Genomic DNA, 16,554 nt, shown 5'->3' on the forward strand with positions numbered 1-16,554 from the left:
TGTACATTTCAGATGCTCTTCTCTTGGCGGCGCTGATGAAGAATAGCAGTCTTTTGTGTGTGTGCGGGCATCTTGTTCCAGGATGTTTCCCTTCTCATTGCTCTCGGCCTCACACACACACACAAAAAAAGAACTCTTTGCTTCTCTTGTCCTCCTCTTTGTGCATATGCAATGATGCCGTTATGTGCATCTCTTCTTGTACGAATAATACTGCCTCACCTAGTCTTGGCTGACCGGGAAAGCTCCTAGTGCACAGCTTCCTAATTGTGACAGAAAACAGAGTATAAGGCCATTCTCATGTCCCCGGAAGAGCTCCGTAAGCAGATCGAGGCGATCGCCTCGCAGATCACGCATACCAAGAAGCGCAAGGGTACTGACAGTGATGAATACAAGTCTCTGGTGAAGCAGATGGCTGAGCTTCGGAGCCAGCTTCCGCAGGATGAGAAGAAAGAGAAGGTGGTAGAGCCATCTTACTTCGAGTCTCGCCTGGCCATGGTAAAGGAGATGGGTATCCTCGGCGCTGCCTACCCGCACAAGTATCACCGTCAGTACACGGTTCCCCAGTACCGAAAGAAGTACGCACCTTTGATCACCGAGCCAGGCACTTCCCTCGACAAAATGGTCACGATCGCAGGGCGCATCATCAACAAGCGTAGCTCCGGCTCGAAACTGCACTTTATTACCATCCAAGGGGACATGGAGACTGTGCAAGTGATTTCAGCCCTCACTGACTACATTGACCAGTCGAAGTTCGCTGATATTCACTCTAAGCTGAAGCGCGGTGATATCATTGGTGTTGCAGGCAAGCCATCCCTATCCAAGAGCCACGAGTTTTCCCTCAACGCAACCGAGATCACGCTGCTCTCAGCTTGCTACCACATGCTACCCGACGAGTACTTTGGTCTTTCCTCCATTGAGCAGCGCTTCCGTCAGCGCTACCTTGACTTTATCGTAAACCGTGACAATATTAAGATTTTCATGGTACGTGCAAGGATCATCAAGTACATTCGCAACTTCTTTGATGAGCGCGATTTCGTGGAGGTAGAGACACCGGTCCTCAACCAAATCGCCGGTGGTGCTGCGGCGCGCCCTTTTGTAACGCACCACAACGACCTCAACCAGACCATGTTCCTGCGCATTGCGCCGGAGCTGTACCTGAAGGAGCTCGTCGTGGGTGGAATGGATCGCGTTTACGAAATCGGCAAGCAGTTTCGTAATGAGGGCATCGATCTGACACACAACCCCGAGTTCACCAGCTGTGAGGCGTACTGGGCGTACATGGACTACAACGATTGGATGACCGCGACGGAAGACCTTCTGTACGGCCTAGCCGTGGAAATCCACGGATCACCGACTGTCCGCTATGCACCAAAAGACTCGGAAGGCAAGCCGCTACCAGAGGTTGTTTTTAACTTTAACAAGCCTTTTAAGCGCTTGCACATTATTCCTGAGCTTGAGAGGCGATTGAAGGTTTCCTTTGACAATATCGACTTCGAGTCGGATGCGGGTGTCGAGTTTCTGATGGACCTGTGCAAGAAGCACAAGGCTGAGTGCCCTCCGCCTTACACAGCACCTCGTCTCCTTGATGCCCTTATTGCCGAGTTTCTCGAACCTGAGTGCCACGACCCTTGCTTCATCTGCGATCACCCTCGCGTAATGTCGCCTCTCGCTAAATGGCACCGCAACGACCCCCGTCTGACGGAGAGGTTCGAGCTGTTTGTCAATAAGAAGGAGCTTGCGAATGCGTACACCGAGCTGAACAACCCTATTGTGCAGCGTGAGGAGTTTGTCAAACAGATGCGAAACCGAGACAAAGGCGATGAAGAGTCGATGGAAATCGACGAGGGCTTCGTCGCCGCTCTGGAGCACGCTCTGCCACCTACTGGTGGCTGGGGTCTTGGCATCGACCGCCTTGTAATGTTCCTCACGAGCCAGTCGAACATCAAGGAGGTGCTCCTTTTCCCTGCCATGAAGCCCGAGGGCAAAAACGCGATTGGCTACCCACCGGGCACAATGCTCAACGGTCAGGGCGTTCCCCTGTTGAAGTAGCGCCCTAATGTTTTCCGCTTTGTGTGCGTGTGCATGAATGCGATACTCCTTGCATCAGCAGCAGCGTTGGGGCGTTTAGAGATGAACTCAAAGCGGCCAACACCCCTCAGTTTCACCTCCTTTCTAGCAGAGGCTCTTGTTTTTTTGATCAACTGAGGGTAGAGGAAGGAGGTAAGAGGTCTCGCTGCTTTAACAACGTAAAATAAACATAAAAAAAGACATCCCTCAACTCAGGTCGACACGGTAAACCACATCGACTGTTGTTGCCTTCGGACTTTACACCCTCCCTTTGGGCTTCCTCCCCTTCCCCCTCGCCCGAAACAGATCTGCGCTGAAAAAAAGGAGGGAGGAAAAGAGCAGACTGTGAGCGGTGTATGAAAGCGAAGAGCGTTTCATTGATATTCGAGAGCGGGGGCAAGTTCGCAGGCAGCCTTTGCACAGCGCATTTTTGCCCTTTATGGCATTCACATGCGCTCTGCTTTCTTTTCTTATATGAGCTGGCAGCGATAGGCAGCTACCCAAATATGGAAAACCAGAAAAGTGCTCAAACTGACTCTCTCCCGCTTTTTGTTTCACTTTGATAGTGCGGCACACCTCTCTCCCCCTCAAAGAAACTCTTTTACGCTAACCCTTTGAACCTACTCGCGTTCGAAAGCGCAAGCGCCTTTTTCCGCCGCCCTAGAAAAGCCTCCGTGCAGTTCTCCGAGCATTTGTACTGTGTCTTCTTTAAATGTTTCCCCCGTTGGCTTTCCATTCCTTTTCCCCTCTTCGCTCTTCTCGTGGCGTGTACTCCTCAGTACAGTGTATATGGTAACCGTAAAAGGTGCAATATCATTGGGCTGGCCGCACGCGGAGAGAGAAAGAGAGGACAGCAACAGCTGATACGCCACGCTTTGGATGCTACCGCGCAGCCCCTCTCTTTTTACTTTCGCTTGCCCACGCTGGCCACCCTCTAGGCGCTTGCCGCTTTAGCGTGTGCACTGTAGCCTTGGCATCGGGTTCGCATTCAGGCGATTAGGCTATTGCTGCTCCATGGGTGTGCAGTGGCAATGCAGCGCATTCGACTTGTAGGGGTGGGCCGAACCGCTATCGGGGCTTTACAACGAGATAGCACCGATCTGGCACGAGATGCCTTAAAGCTTGCCTTTGCTGAGGCCAACGTCTCTGCCAAAGACATCGACGCGCTTATTGCAACGCCATCGCTCTCTTCTGGGCACTTCATGCAAGCGCACTACCTCGCCACAAAGTTCCAGATCACCACCGCCAACCCAGCAATGTTATTAAAGACGATCGACACAGGTGGCGCGAGCCCGATCAGTAGCGTCGCCGCTGCGTTGGACCTCTTCCACCGCATGCCGCACCTCAACACAGCTGTTGTGGTGTCAAGCGACGCGGTGCACACGCTGTCAAGTTCTGAGTTCGCGAAACGCTCGAACAAAAGCATCCCGTCGCCCCATCTGGCAGAGCCGTATATTCCGCACGGCTACGACTTCTACGCGCAATGGCAGATGAAGCGGTACGGGCTGAAGCGCGAGCAGCTGGCGATGGTTCCGGTGCTGATGAGCTCCATGTCCTCGCGACACCCAGACGCCATGTGCAAGAAGCGCTACTCCTTGGAGGACGTCCTTGGAGCTCGCCCAATAGCACCGGTGACGAACCTCCCCGAATGCGCGCGCCGTGCAGACGGTGCGGTCGCAATCGTGCTCTCGCGAGAAGATCACTACAAGCAGCACTTCGCAACAGGGCCACTAGATGGCCGCAAGCCCTATGTCCTCGGCGTCGGCGAAGGCTCCGGCCCACTTTACCCGCCAGCCACGCACGAGGAAGTGACGCTGGAGACGTTCTCATGCCATCGCGCCATGCGCCTGGCGTACGATGCAGCAGGTGGACTCTCCGCCTCTGATATCGACTTCTTCGGCTTGTACGACTGCTTCCCAATCTGCTTCATTCGCGCTTTGGAGGCGACCGGGCTGTGTAGGGAGGGTGAGGGCGGGCAGATGATCGAGGAAGCCTACTGCAGGGCGTTGCAGCGTGGCGGCGATGTGGACCCAAGCGAATTTCCCATCAATACCCACGGTGGTCTCATGTGCTTCGGTGCACCGTGGGAGGTGCCGGCGATGTACAACGTAGCGGAGGCTGTCGCGCAGCTGGGCGGGCAAGCGGGACTGCGGCAGGTCCACCCCACTCCGCGACGTGCTCTTGTGTATGGGAACGGCGGCGTTTTCTCCGCCTCAGCGGTGGCGATCCTCGGCACCGATGCGCCGTAGGCCGCAGCGGCCCACCGCACAGCCCCTCTACATACAATGGGGTTCATCTCTCAAAGGAGCTGCCGAGATGGGAATGCGCGCGCCTGCTTACTCCGCCACCTGCAATTTCGACATGCGTCAGGGCTCCTCTGTCTCCCTCCTTGCCGACGCTCCCCTGTCCTCTGCTGCCGGAGCCCTTTCTCTCCTCGGTCCCCCCAAACTCTTTGTGCATGCGCACCATGTCCGCAACGAGGCAGAGGGATTGGCCCCGCGAGCCTTTATCCTTGTGTGGATGTGAATCGCAGCCTGAGGCTGTCACCACCGCCGCATTCACAGCCCTTCTTTTCAACTCGGGCAATCAGCGCTCCTTCCCCTCGGTAGCCCTTCAGGGCGTGAGCATGCTAGAAGCCACGGTAGTGCTTCCTCCTTCGCACACTCCTCCCTTTCTTACTGGCGCTCGCGAGCGAAAGCGACAAATAGCACTCGACTGCTGCTCATGTGTGCAGACTTACGTCTCAGTCACGCTGCTCCACTGAAACGCCGAAGCAAACAACACGCGTAGCGGGCAGTGCCAGCTGAGAAAAAAAACCACAACGTATGGATGCTGCGCGTGTGCGATTGTCCTGCTGTCGTCGCCCGAAGCAACTTCACAGCCCCTCTGCCCCCTTCTCTCCCTCCAACTACAGTCTCACGCGCCACCTCCAATTTATCATTCGACCTCCACAAGGAGGGGCAAAACAAAACGGAGCCCGTGAAAGAGGCTTTGCAGGCACACAAAGAGGGAACCGAGCGAATTGCTGGCAATGATCCACACCTCCACTGATGGGTCAGCGGCGCGGACGGCAGCCGATCTCGACGAGATGGACAACAAACTGCGCCGCCTCGGCCTGAATGTGGATCACCCCACCACCACGCCGCCGGCCCTCTCCTTCTTGGCGGCGCACAACAGTGCGGACTATATTCACTCTATCCGCGCAGCGAAGGCAGAGAAACAGCAGGAGCGTCTAGACAGGTCGGCGCGACTAGCGGCCGCTGTAGAGAAGCAGCAGTCATCGAGCGCTGCGGCGGCTATGCCGTTAACAGCCGGGACTGTCCCGGGTGCTTCCACCGTGGATCGTACGGCTGCGGGCGACAAGGCATTGCTTGCGAGCGACGCAGCTGATGCCGCATTATGGGTGACCCAGAAGTGGAAGAGTGACCGCGCGCAGCAACTCGATGCGGAGCGGATGCTGAAGGCTGCCGCCGACCGCCAGCAAAGTCGCACAGAGAACGATCAGCTTCCCTCCGTGTCACCGTCAAGCAGCATGGTGCCACTCTCGCTGAAGGCCACAGCACCGAAGTGGCGGGAGCGTAAGCGTCAGGAAGCGGCAGTATGGTGTGAAAGAGTGGCGCGAGGGCTGGCGGAGTTGGCCATGGAAGTGTCTGACAATCGACACCTGCCTGCCACAGGGCTTGACGGACGGCCTGTGTACCGGCTGCATCAAGACCTGTCTGTTACGCAGTGGCGACAGTGGGTGGAACAGCTGGTCTTTCCTGAGTCGTTTCCAACCGCCGCAGCGGAAAATTTGCGATGCGGCGATGGCGGAGCCGCCGGGACCGACAGCGAAGTCGCTATCGTCTCACCCTCAAGGAGTGCAGACGCTCCGCAGCAGACCGTCGACGCCGACCTGCAGCTCGAGGCGGCAAAGTGTATCGAGTCGGCGACGGAGGCCGAGGCGCAGGAGGCCGTGCAAGCGCAAACGGAGGCCGTGACCTGCGTGCTGGCGCAACTGCACGCGGAGGTGGCGCGCCAGCGCAAGGCCGCGGAAGAGGCTGTGCGTCAAGCCGCTGACGAAGCAAACCTCTCCGCTTCACTGACCGCAGAGAGTGGAGTGGATGTCGCTGGCACTCCCCGCCGCGAAGAACTACTGCCGGGGTGGGCGCAGCGGATGCCCCCAGCCGCTTGCTTCGTCTATGGTGATGACCTCAGCGGGGTCCGACTCTTGGCGAACACAGTCGACCTGTGCGCTCTGCGCAAACTGTATCAGCAGCAGCAGGCAACTACACACTCGCCGCATCGCCGGCTGCCCTCATCACACCAAGGGCTGCTCGGAGCTGGCGAAAGCGCTGAGCCCACCGCCTCAGATTTTCCCTCCACCGCCCCCTCGGCCGCTGCACCGCCAAAGGACCCCTTATCCCTCTTCGTGGTGAGCGAGATCGGTGTTGAGAGCAGCGACCCCGCGTTAACCGATGGCGGTGCGGTTGCCACGTACGTCACCCCACGCACTCTCCTCGGCAGCGGCGGGCTGGCTGCTGTGGGCGGCGATGGAAAGCGAAGCGGCTCTGCAGGGCGCTCACAGCGGACGCAGCCGCACTCTTCAGCCGGCGGCGGCAACGCTGTTGGCGGTGGCAGCGCAGCTCAGGGAACTGCCGCTTCTGCCGCCTCCGGCACCAACAGCGGCGCCGCCCACCGCTTCTGTCAGCGTTTGGCCGCGATGTCCTCAGACGGACGCCGCGAGAGCGATCAGCTGATCGATGCCATTGTTCGGGAAGTCGTGCGAGTGCATCGCCACAACTTGGGCGTGCTGGCTGGCGATCGCATGCCGTCGTGGACGCCCAAGCCAGCAGCTGCCGGCTTGGGCGTCATAGAGGAGGAAAGCAGTCATCCCAGCGTCGCCGCGCTGGCGTCTGTGCCGCTTCGAACGCTCTTCCTCGTTGGTTTCCCCGACTCTGCCTCCTTTGCTGAGGCCCTAGCGCGGCGGCTGAAGCAGGCGACGGCGGCTGCGGAGATGGAGCTGATGGACATGGAGGGGCGTCGGCGCCTCACCGAGCGGCAGGCGGCTGTCGCCGCTGCTGCAGCGGCCGAAGGAGGCAGGCAGCGTTCGCCGTCACCTGCAAAGGGGACGAAAGGTGCTTCACCTGGGCTGGCACGCTCCAAGGGAAGCCGGCTCGCCAAGAACTTGGCTGGAGCCGAAGAGCAAGCCGTGTCAGCGATAGTGGAGGAGCTGCAAGCTACGGTGGCGATGCCGCCACTCGGAGTTCTGGCAACCTTCCTCGTCTATGACCTGCCAACACGCCAGCGGCGGCTGGAGGCGGCATCGTTCGCGACAGACGCGGCGCCAGCGCAGCGGGCGAGCGGCGATGATGGTGAGGATGACCTCAGTGCCTCTGTGGGCGTCGGTGGCGCTGGGGTACTGCGCACCGTGGGACCAGAGTACAGCCATCCCGTCTACAACCCACCCGCAGAGGATATCCAGAGCTGCGGGTCTCTGTCTGTGAACAAAGAGCTTGCACCGACGCTGACCACCGGCGTCCGCCGGGGCGGTCCCTCGGGCACATCCTCCTTGTCTTTTTCGTTGTTCCCGTTGTTTACCGCGTCCGCGCCCACCGTAGCGACGTCGGCAGCGTCTCTCTGCGTGCACACCTGGAACATAGAGCGGCTGCGCACGGAGCTAAAGCAGCAGCACTCACAGCAGCACCGCCAGCGCCAAGACTGGACAGCGGCAGTGGTGGACAACGGAAAGCAGGGAAGTGCTGATCATCTCGTCGGGGTGCAGCCTGGCACCACGACCTTCCCCCGCCACTCTGCGAAACGCCGCGACAAACCAACGGCAAGTCCAAGCACCAACTTTGTTAGCGCCCCCTCCGACCTGGAACGTGCGAGCGCCGGCGCACGGCGCGTAAGCGTAGCAGCTGCAGCTCGAGCCGCCGAGCTTTCAGGAGCTGCGGCCTTGGTGAAGCTGTCTGAGGAGAAAGGGCTGCCCCGCGTACTCTTCTTTGTGCGCGTGCAGGATGTGAGTGACCCCACAGCACCGTCGACCACCTCCCTCAACTGCCCACTCAACCCTCAGAGCTTGGGCACGGCGATCTGGCGCGCCACCGCTACCTCGCAGCACCTCCCGGGTAATGCGCCGCACAGGTTTGCTGAGTCACGTGCGCGAACTGTGAATGAACTCACGGCACAGCTCCGGCTACTCTGCTGCCCTGCTGCGGGACGTGTACTCACGAATGAGTCCCTGGCGCCGCGGCAGCTGGCAGAGCCCTTCCGTCTTGGGGACTACCGCCTGGCGGAGGCGACCTGCGCCAAACTGAAGGAGACGAATAAGGCGTTCCGCGGCACTCTGCCAGCCATGCCGGCGCCGCAGTCCTTCGAGTGGAGCGTTGCTCCTCGGGGTGCGGCTGTAGCTATCGCCGCTAGGGACGCACTCGCAGCTGAGGCAGAGGTGTGGGCGACCGTTATGCAGTATTCGGAGCAGCTGTACCATCTGGTGGCAAAGGAGGTATTCACGGACGGATCGGCGCAATCGGAGTGCCCTGCTGTGCCACCAGCTGCAGCGACACTCAATACTGCGGCTCGTTTTACCCGCATCGATCAGAGCTACGCACGGGCCAAGGAGGCGATTACGGCGCACACAGCTTACGCTGTTCCCCACCTCGAGGACTGTCTCGCTCTCCTGCTTCGATTTTCGGTAGATTTGTGTCTTGGCCAGCTCGCCGCTTCAGTGCGCCTGCTCTGCGAGAGCGTCTCACGCCATCATCGGATGGAGGCGGGGGCGCTTGGCGCGTCCACCTCCGTCTCGGCGAGCAACGACAAATACGTTGACGAGGAGCTTCTCAGCGTAGCACCACGACTCTCCCTTGATGCTGCGCGAGCACTGATCGACTCCTTGCGTTCTGTGGACGCAAGAGAGACCAGTGCTACGCTATTGGCGGAGCTAGCGAAGGTGTACTGGCCGCAGGTGACCGCGGCCGCAGCGAAGGTGGCCGTGCAGCATTTCAAAAGTAGCTCCCTGCAGAACTTAGCGGGCGCTGCCCGCCCGTCCACTACGAGTACGCCGCAGCCACAGCCGCAGACGCAGGCTATCACAGACAAGAGCGAATCCGCCGGGGACAGCGACGCAGGCACAACGGCTCAGAGGCAAGGGGCCAATATCATGGCCGAGGAGCACATCCCAGCAGCTGTGCAGCTCCTCCTCGAGCACGCCATCAACGCGCCGGCCCCCATGGCGCGCGTGGCGCTGCTTCTGCAGGAGTCACAGCGGATGGTTGCCGCCGCGCGCGACGGCGCCGACGCTTGGGTGGAGCTTCTGTACCGCGAAGTGCTTGGCATGCACACAGCGGCGCCATTCTCGACTGTGCCACGCGTACGCCGGCCGTGCAGTCTCGACGAGCTCGCTGACGGTCCTCTGGCTGTACTGCGCACCGACGATGACGACGCAGCAAATCTACCGCGCCCTAGCCCATGGCGGTGCGGTCAGCTGGAGCTGTTACTGAGCTCCGTTCGCCCCACTACACCAAAGGCTACGGTGCCCACGGAGAGGCTTGAGCGTGGGCTCCTTGTGCATCAGCTGCAGCGACTCTGGCGCTTCCTGCCCGATATCTCTGCCGAGCTGGCAGCAAAGGCGAAGTATTCAATGTTTGCCCATGAGGCGACGGCCCCAGTGCCAGCGGCGTGTATGGCCCGGCCGGTCACTTTCGCCTCAGCGGCGCCAGGCCCCCTTGCGCTTCCCGACACGTCGCTCGATGCGTACCTGCTGAGCAGCTGCCCCTGCCGCCCCTCCTTCGAGCTCCGCTTTCCTTTCCTCACCACGGCAGACGTAAAGTGTTTGTCTTCAGCCGCGGCAGCCGAGGCAGCATCCACGGTGGCTGTGGCGAGACCAGCGGTGATGGACCTCGAGCTGTGGCTGGCAAACCTCGCGCTTCACCGTTGCTGCTTTTGCACGAAGTGGGACGCCTCAGCCGCCGAGGTTGGCGGTGGGGATTCGGAGCTGGCGCCAGTGCAGACATCTCGGTGCACGCGACCGTGCGCCTCGATGCCTAGCTCTGGCGCGGTGCGGCACACCATCGTCACCCTTCCGGCTTGTGTGCTGTCGCAACACGCCACGTTCTGCTCAACAGCAACGACACCTTTGCCGCCTCCCGTCACGATCCCGCCTCCCTCGCCGAGCGAGATGCCAGCAGAGTGGGTGTTCGTGCAGTGGTGGTGGCGCGCGTCGCGTGAGGAGGGCACGTGGAGTCAGGCCGAGGACGTGCAGCGGTGCTATGCGCTGTGGCGAATCTTGCTAGGGCATGTTCCACCACCGCCGCTCTCCGTTGCCGAATCGGCGGTGTCAACGCCCCCGACGATGGCTCCTCTTTTGCCCACCCTCTTGCGCCTCCTTGTGGGAATCGGTAGGCGTGTCGGCGCTACAGAGGAGCGGGTGCGGCGTGCCTTCCACTGCCTGGCGGCTTTGCGGCGAGTGCGTGCAAACGAGCTCGACACCGGTGCCGACGCCGTGGAGGAGGACGCTGAAGTCGATGCGGCAGTGTCCACCGAGGATGAGATGACGCTCACCGTCGATGAATGTGCTGCATTGGGTCGGCTGCTGAGCTCGACACCTCACACCGTCAGCAGCAGTCTCTCTCCAAGAACAGCATCCACAACAGGAGCGGAGGCGGCGGCGGCGGAAGCCACGCCTGAGATAGAAATCGGCGGGCACGAGTTCATGACAGACGTGCAGCTGCTCCTGCAAGTGGAAGGTACAAAGGGTGTGACGCTGCCGTTGCTGCTTTCCTCGAGGTGGGCCAGTCTCCTGATAAGGGAGCACTTCTAGAGAGCGGAGAACAGTGGCGGCAGGACCGGGAGGGACTCGGCCGGTGATACCGAGGGCGCTCTCAGTGCCTGCAGCGTGAGGTAAACACTGCCAACGGGCAGCCTGTCAAGGCGGTCCTCTTGCTGCCACGGTGATAGGGACTTGCGCAGAGGAAGAAGGTGGACCCCCCTTCCCTCCTCTTTTTCCTCCACCATTATGCCGCTGTTGGGGAGACACATCTCGTTGGATGGCACAGTGGGTAGCGGCAGCGCCGGCTTGACCGCTGATGAGATCCGCATGGACTCCTACATGCGCGGCGCACATGTAAAGATGGATGTACAGAATTTCTTTGTCATGGACTAAGTGCGCATGCATGTGCGTCGATGTGTGCCTGTCCACACACACCTATACAGAGGGTGAGGGTGAGAGGGGATGAACGGCCCTCGGATGGGCGCGGCTTTCGTCCTCCTCTGCATTTCTCCGTGCGGAACGCACGCACCCCTCCCCTTCTCTGACTGCCTGCCGCCCCTCTCTCTCACGTGTCGACTTCTTTTTGTGCATTGTTGTGCCACTCATGTGCCGACCGCCTTTGGAGTCTTTCCCTCCTCTCCGCTGGCGCGCTCTTGACGCACTCCTCCCTCCCTCTCCCCCGACACACACACACACGTCTCTCCTCTGCGTATCAAAGCTGAAACCGACAAGCAACAGGCGAAACAGCCGCGTGGCACTGCTTGCAGGCGCATTCATTGGCTGCCGCATCTATTGCACGCCTCCACACACATTGAAGCCGACCGTGCGGCGAAGAGGAAAGTGTGCGGAGGGGAGGAGCGGAGATCAAAGGCGATGCGCGACCGTGCGACCCCGCATAGCTTCTCTGTCTCCCCCTCCCTCTTCTCAATCTCCCTGATGGGGCGAGGTTAGGTGTGACAGCTGTGATGACATCAGTAGCGCGCTCAAGACACACCGGCTAGTAAGCGATGCAGGATGAGTTCTCGTACGCTGCTGTGTCGCTGCCAGCGTCGATTCACAGACTTTTGCGACTGGCTCGTCCCGCCGCCTAATTGTGTGATCGGCGCCATCTTGCCTCCTCCGCTCGATGTGCTCGCTGCGCCTCCTGTTCCCAAGCAATTCAGCCTTCTCCCTCCCTCCCTTCACGGGACACCGTCGCCAAACACAATGGTGTGTGTGTGTGTGTGTTTGGATGCACCTTTTCACCCGCGGCCCTCTCTCTGCCGTGGCCTACGTGCACACGGCCACTGCCATTTTCGTTTTTTTCCCGCTTCGCACGTCTCTCGCGCTCGCTGCAGTCGCGTGCTTGTGCAACTGTGTGAGTGCGTGGACCTGCGTGTGCCTGCGCAGATACTACCCCCCACCCACCCCGGTGTCCTGCCTCGCCTTCACTATCTTTCCCCGCAGTCCTTTTCTGATCACCCGGGCATAGACGCAAGTGTGAACGCATTGAAGCACCTACAGACACAGCGCTCACACGTCTTCAAAATGGAGACCTACAAGGATGTCATTGTAAGTCAGCCACCGGCGATGTACGCACAGTCAGGCTACACGGCGCACTTTGCTGTAGAAAATTACAAGGGCATCTTGCTTTGCCAGCGACCGTCCAACCTCGGATCGGCATCCAGGTTTGGCGGGGCTGGCAGCTGCGATGGCTACGGCGAGGCAGGCGCGTCTTTTGCCCCGTTCATTCCTTCGAATCCCACCGGCAACCCTCTCGGCTACGGGCCGTCCAAGGAGAGTCGTGATATCCGTTCTGAGCAGGAGGCATTGCGCGCGGCTAATCAGCGGCAGCGCCAAACAAAGTCTTCGCAGGCCCTCTCGCGTCACCGTCGCTGGCTGCGTAGCTTTGCGCGGCAGATGAAATCAATGAAGGAGTCGGACCGGCAGCTCGAGGTGGAGGCAGCACAGCGAGCCGCCAGGATGCGAGAGGCGGAGAAGCGCAAGCGAGTAGATCAGCAGCGGCAGCAGGAGACCGCCATTGCTGCCACCACAGAAAACGCCAAGGCACCGGCCTACGACGTGCACAAGGCAATGGGGGCGCATGTGGCGGCCACGCTTAAGGCCTCGACCGCTGCAGCGCCCGCGCCATCCTCCCGTAAGCCAAAGTGGGCCTTGACAGAAGAGGAGGCGATAGACGCTGAGCTCAATGTGGACCGTGACCTCCTGGACTTCGCCGAGGACCTTGACTACGAGAAGTTCATCACCGACTTTGAGGTGGCGGAGGCGCTGAGTGTGATGCGGGATCGCGTGGAGGAAATTGCGAGGGCGAACAACTGGTCTGTAGAGGATATCCGCCGAGCGAACAGCAACGAAGACGACGATCTTCTCTCCGTCATGACTCCGTCCGAGGCGCAACTCGTTCTCCGCAGTAAGCAGCAGCAGCAACCGCAAGAGGGTGATGCCACCACTGCTGGGGCTCGAGCTGCACTTCCACAGTCGTTGGCAGTGCACGCGCACGACTGGGATAGCAGCAGCACCCTTCGGGGCCGGCTTCTCAAAAAGGCGATAAGCCGTGACGCCCTCGCCCTGGCGGAGCGCCTTTTTGCCGCCTCGCCGTCGCTGCAGAAGATCCACACGCGGCACAGCCTCGCGCGTGTGCTGCAGCGGTGCGCTTTGGATGGCCACGTTAATGTAACGGAGGACATGCTGTTGCAGCAGGCGTCCAAGGGTAGCGCGGTGAAGAGCGGGGGCCCCGGTGTGAGTGGTAACGCCGCGTCGCCCTCCCCTGCCGCGCTGGACCCTCCAGCGCTTACAGAGCCGTTAGTGGTGAAGATAGGCGCGGATGCCATACCCATGCCTTATAGCAGCGCGGACGGAGTCTCCGGTGGCTCCGCCGCAGGTGCGCAACCCGCACGCATTCTTCGAGAGCTTCAGCAGTCGAAGGAGCGCACACAAGGGCTGCCGTACCTCTACCGCTGCCCCGCCATTTAGACTACACCTGATCGCAATCACAATCACACACACGCACACACACGCCTGTGTGAGCTGGTGGGGTCTGCGTGGATGTGCGCCATGGCATCACAACCCTTTTTTCTCTCTCTTTCATGTAAATCTTAGTGCATGTACAGTCGTGGGAGATGGTGTGTGTCCCTGTCTTAGTGCGTGTGCCATCTGCCTCTTTTCGTCTCTTCCCTCCTCTCTCTCTCCTCCAGCTGATCTTCTCTGTTGTGCACCTGTCTGCCTCTCTCTGTGCGTCTGTGTGTGTGTGTGTGTGCGTGTGGCAAAGCCGCCAGAGAAGAGAAAAGGTGCGCGGAGGTGTGGCGCATCGAAGAAAGAGGGGGGTGGAGAGCTGACCACACACACACACACACTCCCGCCGCACCCCTCTTGACACTACCGCAGTGATTCACCACAGCAATGCACGACACCGTTTCGAACCTACACGCACAAAAAAACGTAAGCGAAAGCAGCTGTTACCGCCGTTCTTTGGTGTGTGTGTGTGTGTATGTGTGATATCGCTTGCCGCAGTTTCCTATTCGGCCTCTCTCTTGTTACTGTGTAAGGAGATGATGCGGCAGCGAAGGTGTGCCTACACTGGCGTCTGCAATTCAATGAGCTTGAAGCATGTTTGGCTTGCATACACACACACGCACGCACGCACTTGTCAGTGCATAGGCACATGCGCAAGAGAATTAGTGCTCTCAGGGAAGGCGCTCCGGGCGCACTTGATGGTCAGCCTTTTTCAACTCGTGCATGCGCGTGTGCGTGCATGTGTGCCTACTCACGGTCATACTTTGCTGAAGCGTCACCGCCCCCCCTCCCCGACTTCTGACGACTCATGGCCGCCACTGCGCTGCGAACCCCCCCCCTCTCTTTTCCCCCCGCTCGTCTTCCTGTACATCACTTCGTTGCCTTTTCACTCCCCATCAATCGTTGCGCCCATTCCCATGCACGCGGGCGACGTTTGGCTATCGTCACGGCCGCCACGACTGCTTGGCAAACGTAAAAAGGAAGTCTGTGTCTCCAGCTGCCTTCAACGCTCTCTCCCTCTCCCAAAATATAGATCCCAGCAGCACGCGCTTCAAGAAACTGAATTGCATCAGTGCACCGCGAGTCGGTCAGGGTCATAAAGAGAAGCGCGCATCTAAGCGCAGAGAGCTCCATCGTCATACACGCATACATCTACACACGCGCATACGCTTGGGCATACAGATACGCTCACACACTTACACAAAGAGGTACTCATAGAACATACGGCTCAGTGAGACACAGGGTACAGCTCTACAGGTGTCCCTTACCCCTTCTCAGACGTCGCTGACCACTGCCCCACTGGCCCATCTCTCTTCTTTTTTTTCTCCCACTCTCTCACGTGCGCTCGCAACCTATTTCACTTTGCTCGATTTCTTAACGCTTAGCATCCTGCGCTCTCTTCCTCGTCCTTCTCCTTCCTCCCTCACACCCGGCCCCCTCTTACCCTGCGAAGGAGTTGCACCACCAGAGCATAACAGTGAGCCGACCTACACACACATACGTGCTTGAACTACAGACAGACGCACACCTCTTCTTCCCTCCGTCTCCAGGTGTATCCGGCTACCCGTGGCGGCTGCGAAAGTCGCTAGCTTCCTCTCCCTCGCCTTTGTTCGCACCTGCGTCGCCACACAATCCACGAGCGGACACTCACACACGATGTTCGCGTCGACCTCCGGCAGCAACTTCGGTGGTGCCGTCGCGTCCTCGAACAGCAGCAGTGGCCAGCAGCCGCAGCGTCGCATGCATCCGATTCGCCCACTCACCATCAAGCAGATGCTTGAAGCTCAGAGCGTCGGTGGCGGTGTGATGGTGGTGGACGGCCGAGAGGTAACGCAAGCAACCGTAGTAGGCCGTGTGGTGGGCTACGAGAACGCAAACATGGCCGCTGGTGGTGCTGCCATCACGGCTAAGCACTTTGGATATCGAATCACTGACAACACGGGCATGATTGTCGTGCGCCAGTGGATTGATGCGGACAGGATGCAGGAGCCCATTCCCCTCAACACGCATGTCCGAGCCTCTGGCACAGTGAACGTTTGGCAGCAGACCCCTATCGTCACAGGCACCGTGGTGAGCATGGCGGACAGCAACGAAATGAACTACCACATGCTGGACGCCATTCTGACACATTTCCGCCTGACACAGGGCAACAAGCGTCCCTCGCACAGCGGCGCATCGATGCAGAACACTGCCTCAGCGGTTGGTGCTCAGAATATGCTGCCTGGCGGGGACAACCAAGTCCTGCTAACCGATCTCCTCGTTTCTTTTATAAAACAGCACGGCAACATGGGCGCAGGCATGTCGATGGATGAGCTGACCGTGGCAGCACAGCGCTACAGCTTCACCCATGGCGACGTGCGCACAGCGATGCGGACGCTGGCCGCAGAGGGCAAAGTCTACCAGACCCATGACAACCGCTTCAACATCTAAGCAAAGGCCGGCGCTACTGAGTACCAACACCAGTACGAGTCGCATGTGCTCTACCCTCTTGTCGGTGTTTTTTCCCACCTCTCTCCACTCGCCAGATGTGACGGTGCGGAACATTCCGGTAACGGAGGCCGGTGTGGGGGTGGTGGTGGTGGGCTCAGTGCCCCACTCTGTCGCTCGCTCTCTCTCTTTGCAGGGAAGCCAAAGAAGCCCCTCCCACTCCATCCCACATTGCTCGCCAAGTGCCAAGACACCTTCATCGATGGCACTGGCACAGGCACCGGCCTTCTGCCTGTGTG

At 59.7% G+C, this 16,554-nt stretch overlaps 5 protein-coding genes across 5 annotated transcripts; all 5 read left to right on the plus strand.

Annotated features, from left to right (window-relative positions):
* Positions 1-297: 297 nt before the first annotated feature.
* LSCM1_06835 (uncharacterized protein) lies at positions 298-2,049 on the plus strand (the record flags this gene model as incomplete). Its single annotated transcript, XM_067324240.1, has 1 exon — positions 298-2,049. The coding sequence occupies one exon, from the start codon at positions 298-300 to the stop codon at positions 2,047-2,049; it is 1,752 nt and encodes a 583-aa protein (XP_067179911.1).
* Positions 2,050-3,098: 1,049 nt separating this feature from the next.
* Positions 3,099-4,316, plus strand: LSCM1_06836 (uncharacterized protein; the record flags this gene model as incomplete). The annotated part of the gene is made up of 1 exon (XM_067324241.1): positions 3,099-4,316. One exon carries the CDS (start codon positions 3,099-3,101, stop codon positions 4,314-4,316), a length of 1,218 nt encoding a protein of 405 aa, XP_067179912.1.
* A 782-nt stretch (positions 4,317-5,098) lies between these two features.
* Positions 5,099-10,867, plus strand: LSCM1_06837 (uncharacterized protein; the record flags this gene model as incomplete). The annotated part of the gene is made up of 1 exon (XM_067324242.1): positions 5,099-10,867. The coding sequence occupies one exon, from the start codon at positions 5,099-5,101 to the stop codon at positions 10,865-10,867; it is 5,769 nt and encodes a 1,922-aa protein (XP_067179913.1).
* Positions 10,868-12,343: 1,476 nt separating this feature from the next.
* On the plus strand, positions 12,344-13,789 carry LSCM1_06838 (uncharacterized protein; the record flags this gene model as incomplete). The annotated part of the gene is made up of 1 exon (XM_067324243.1): positions 12,344-13,789. The coding sequence occupies one exon, from the start codon at positions 12,344-12,346 to the stop codon at positions 13,787-13,789; it is 1,446 nt and encodes a 481-aa protein (XP_067179914.1).
* Positions 13,790-15,484: 1,695 nt separating this feature from the next.
* Positions 15,485-16,258, plus strand: LSCM1_06839 (uncharacterized protein; the record flags this gene model as incomplete). Its single annotated transcript, XM_067324244.1, has 1 exon — positions 15,485-16,258. One exon carries the CDS (start codon positions 15,485-15,487, stop codon positions 16,256-16,258), a length of 774 nt encoding a protein of 257 aa, XP_067179915.1.
* Positions 16,259-16,554: the final 296 nt, after the last annotated feature.

Source organism: Leishmania martiniquensis, chromosome 15 (assembly GCF_017916325.1).
Source record: "Leishmania martiniquensis isolate LSCM1 chromosome 15, whole genome shotgun sequence".
Classification (NCBI taxonomy): domain Eukaryota; phylum Euglenozoa; class Kinetoplastea; order Trypanosomatida; family Trypanosomatidae; genus Leishmania; species Leishmania martiniquensis.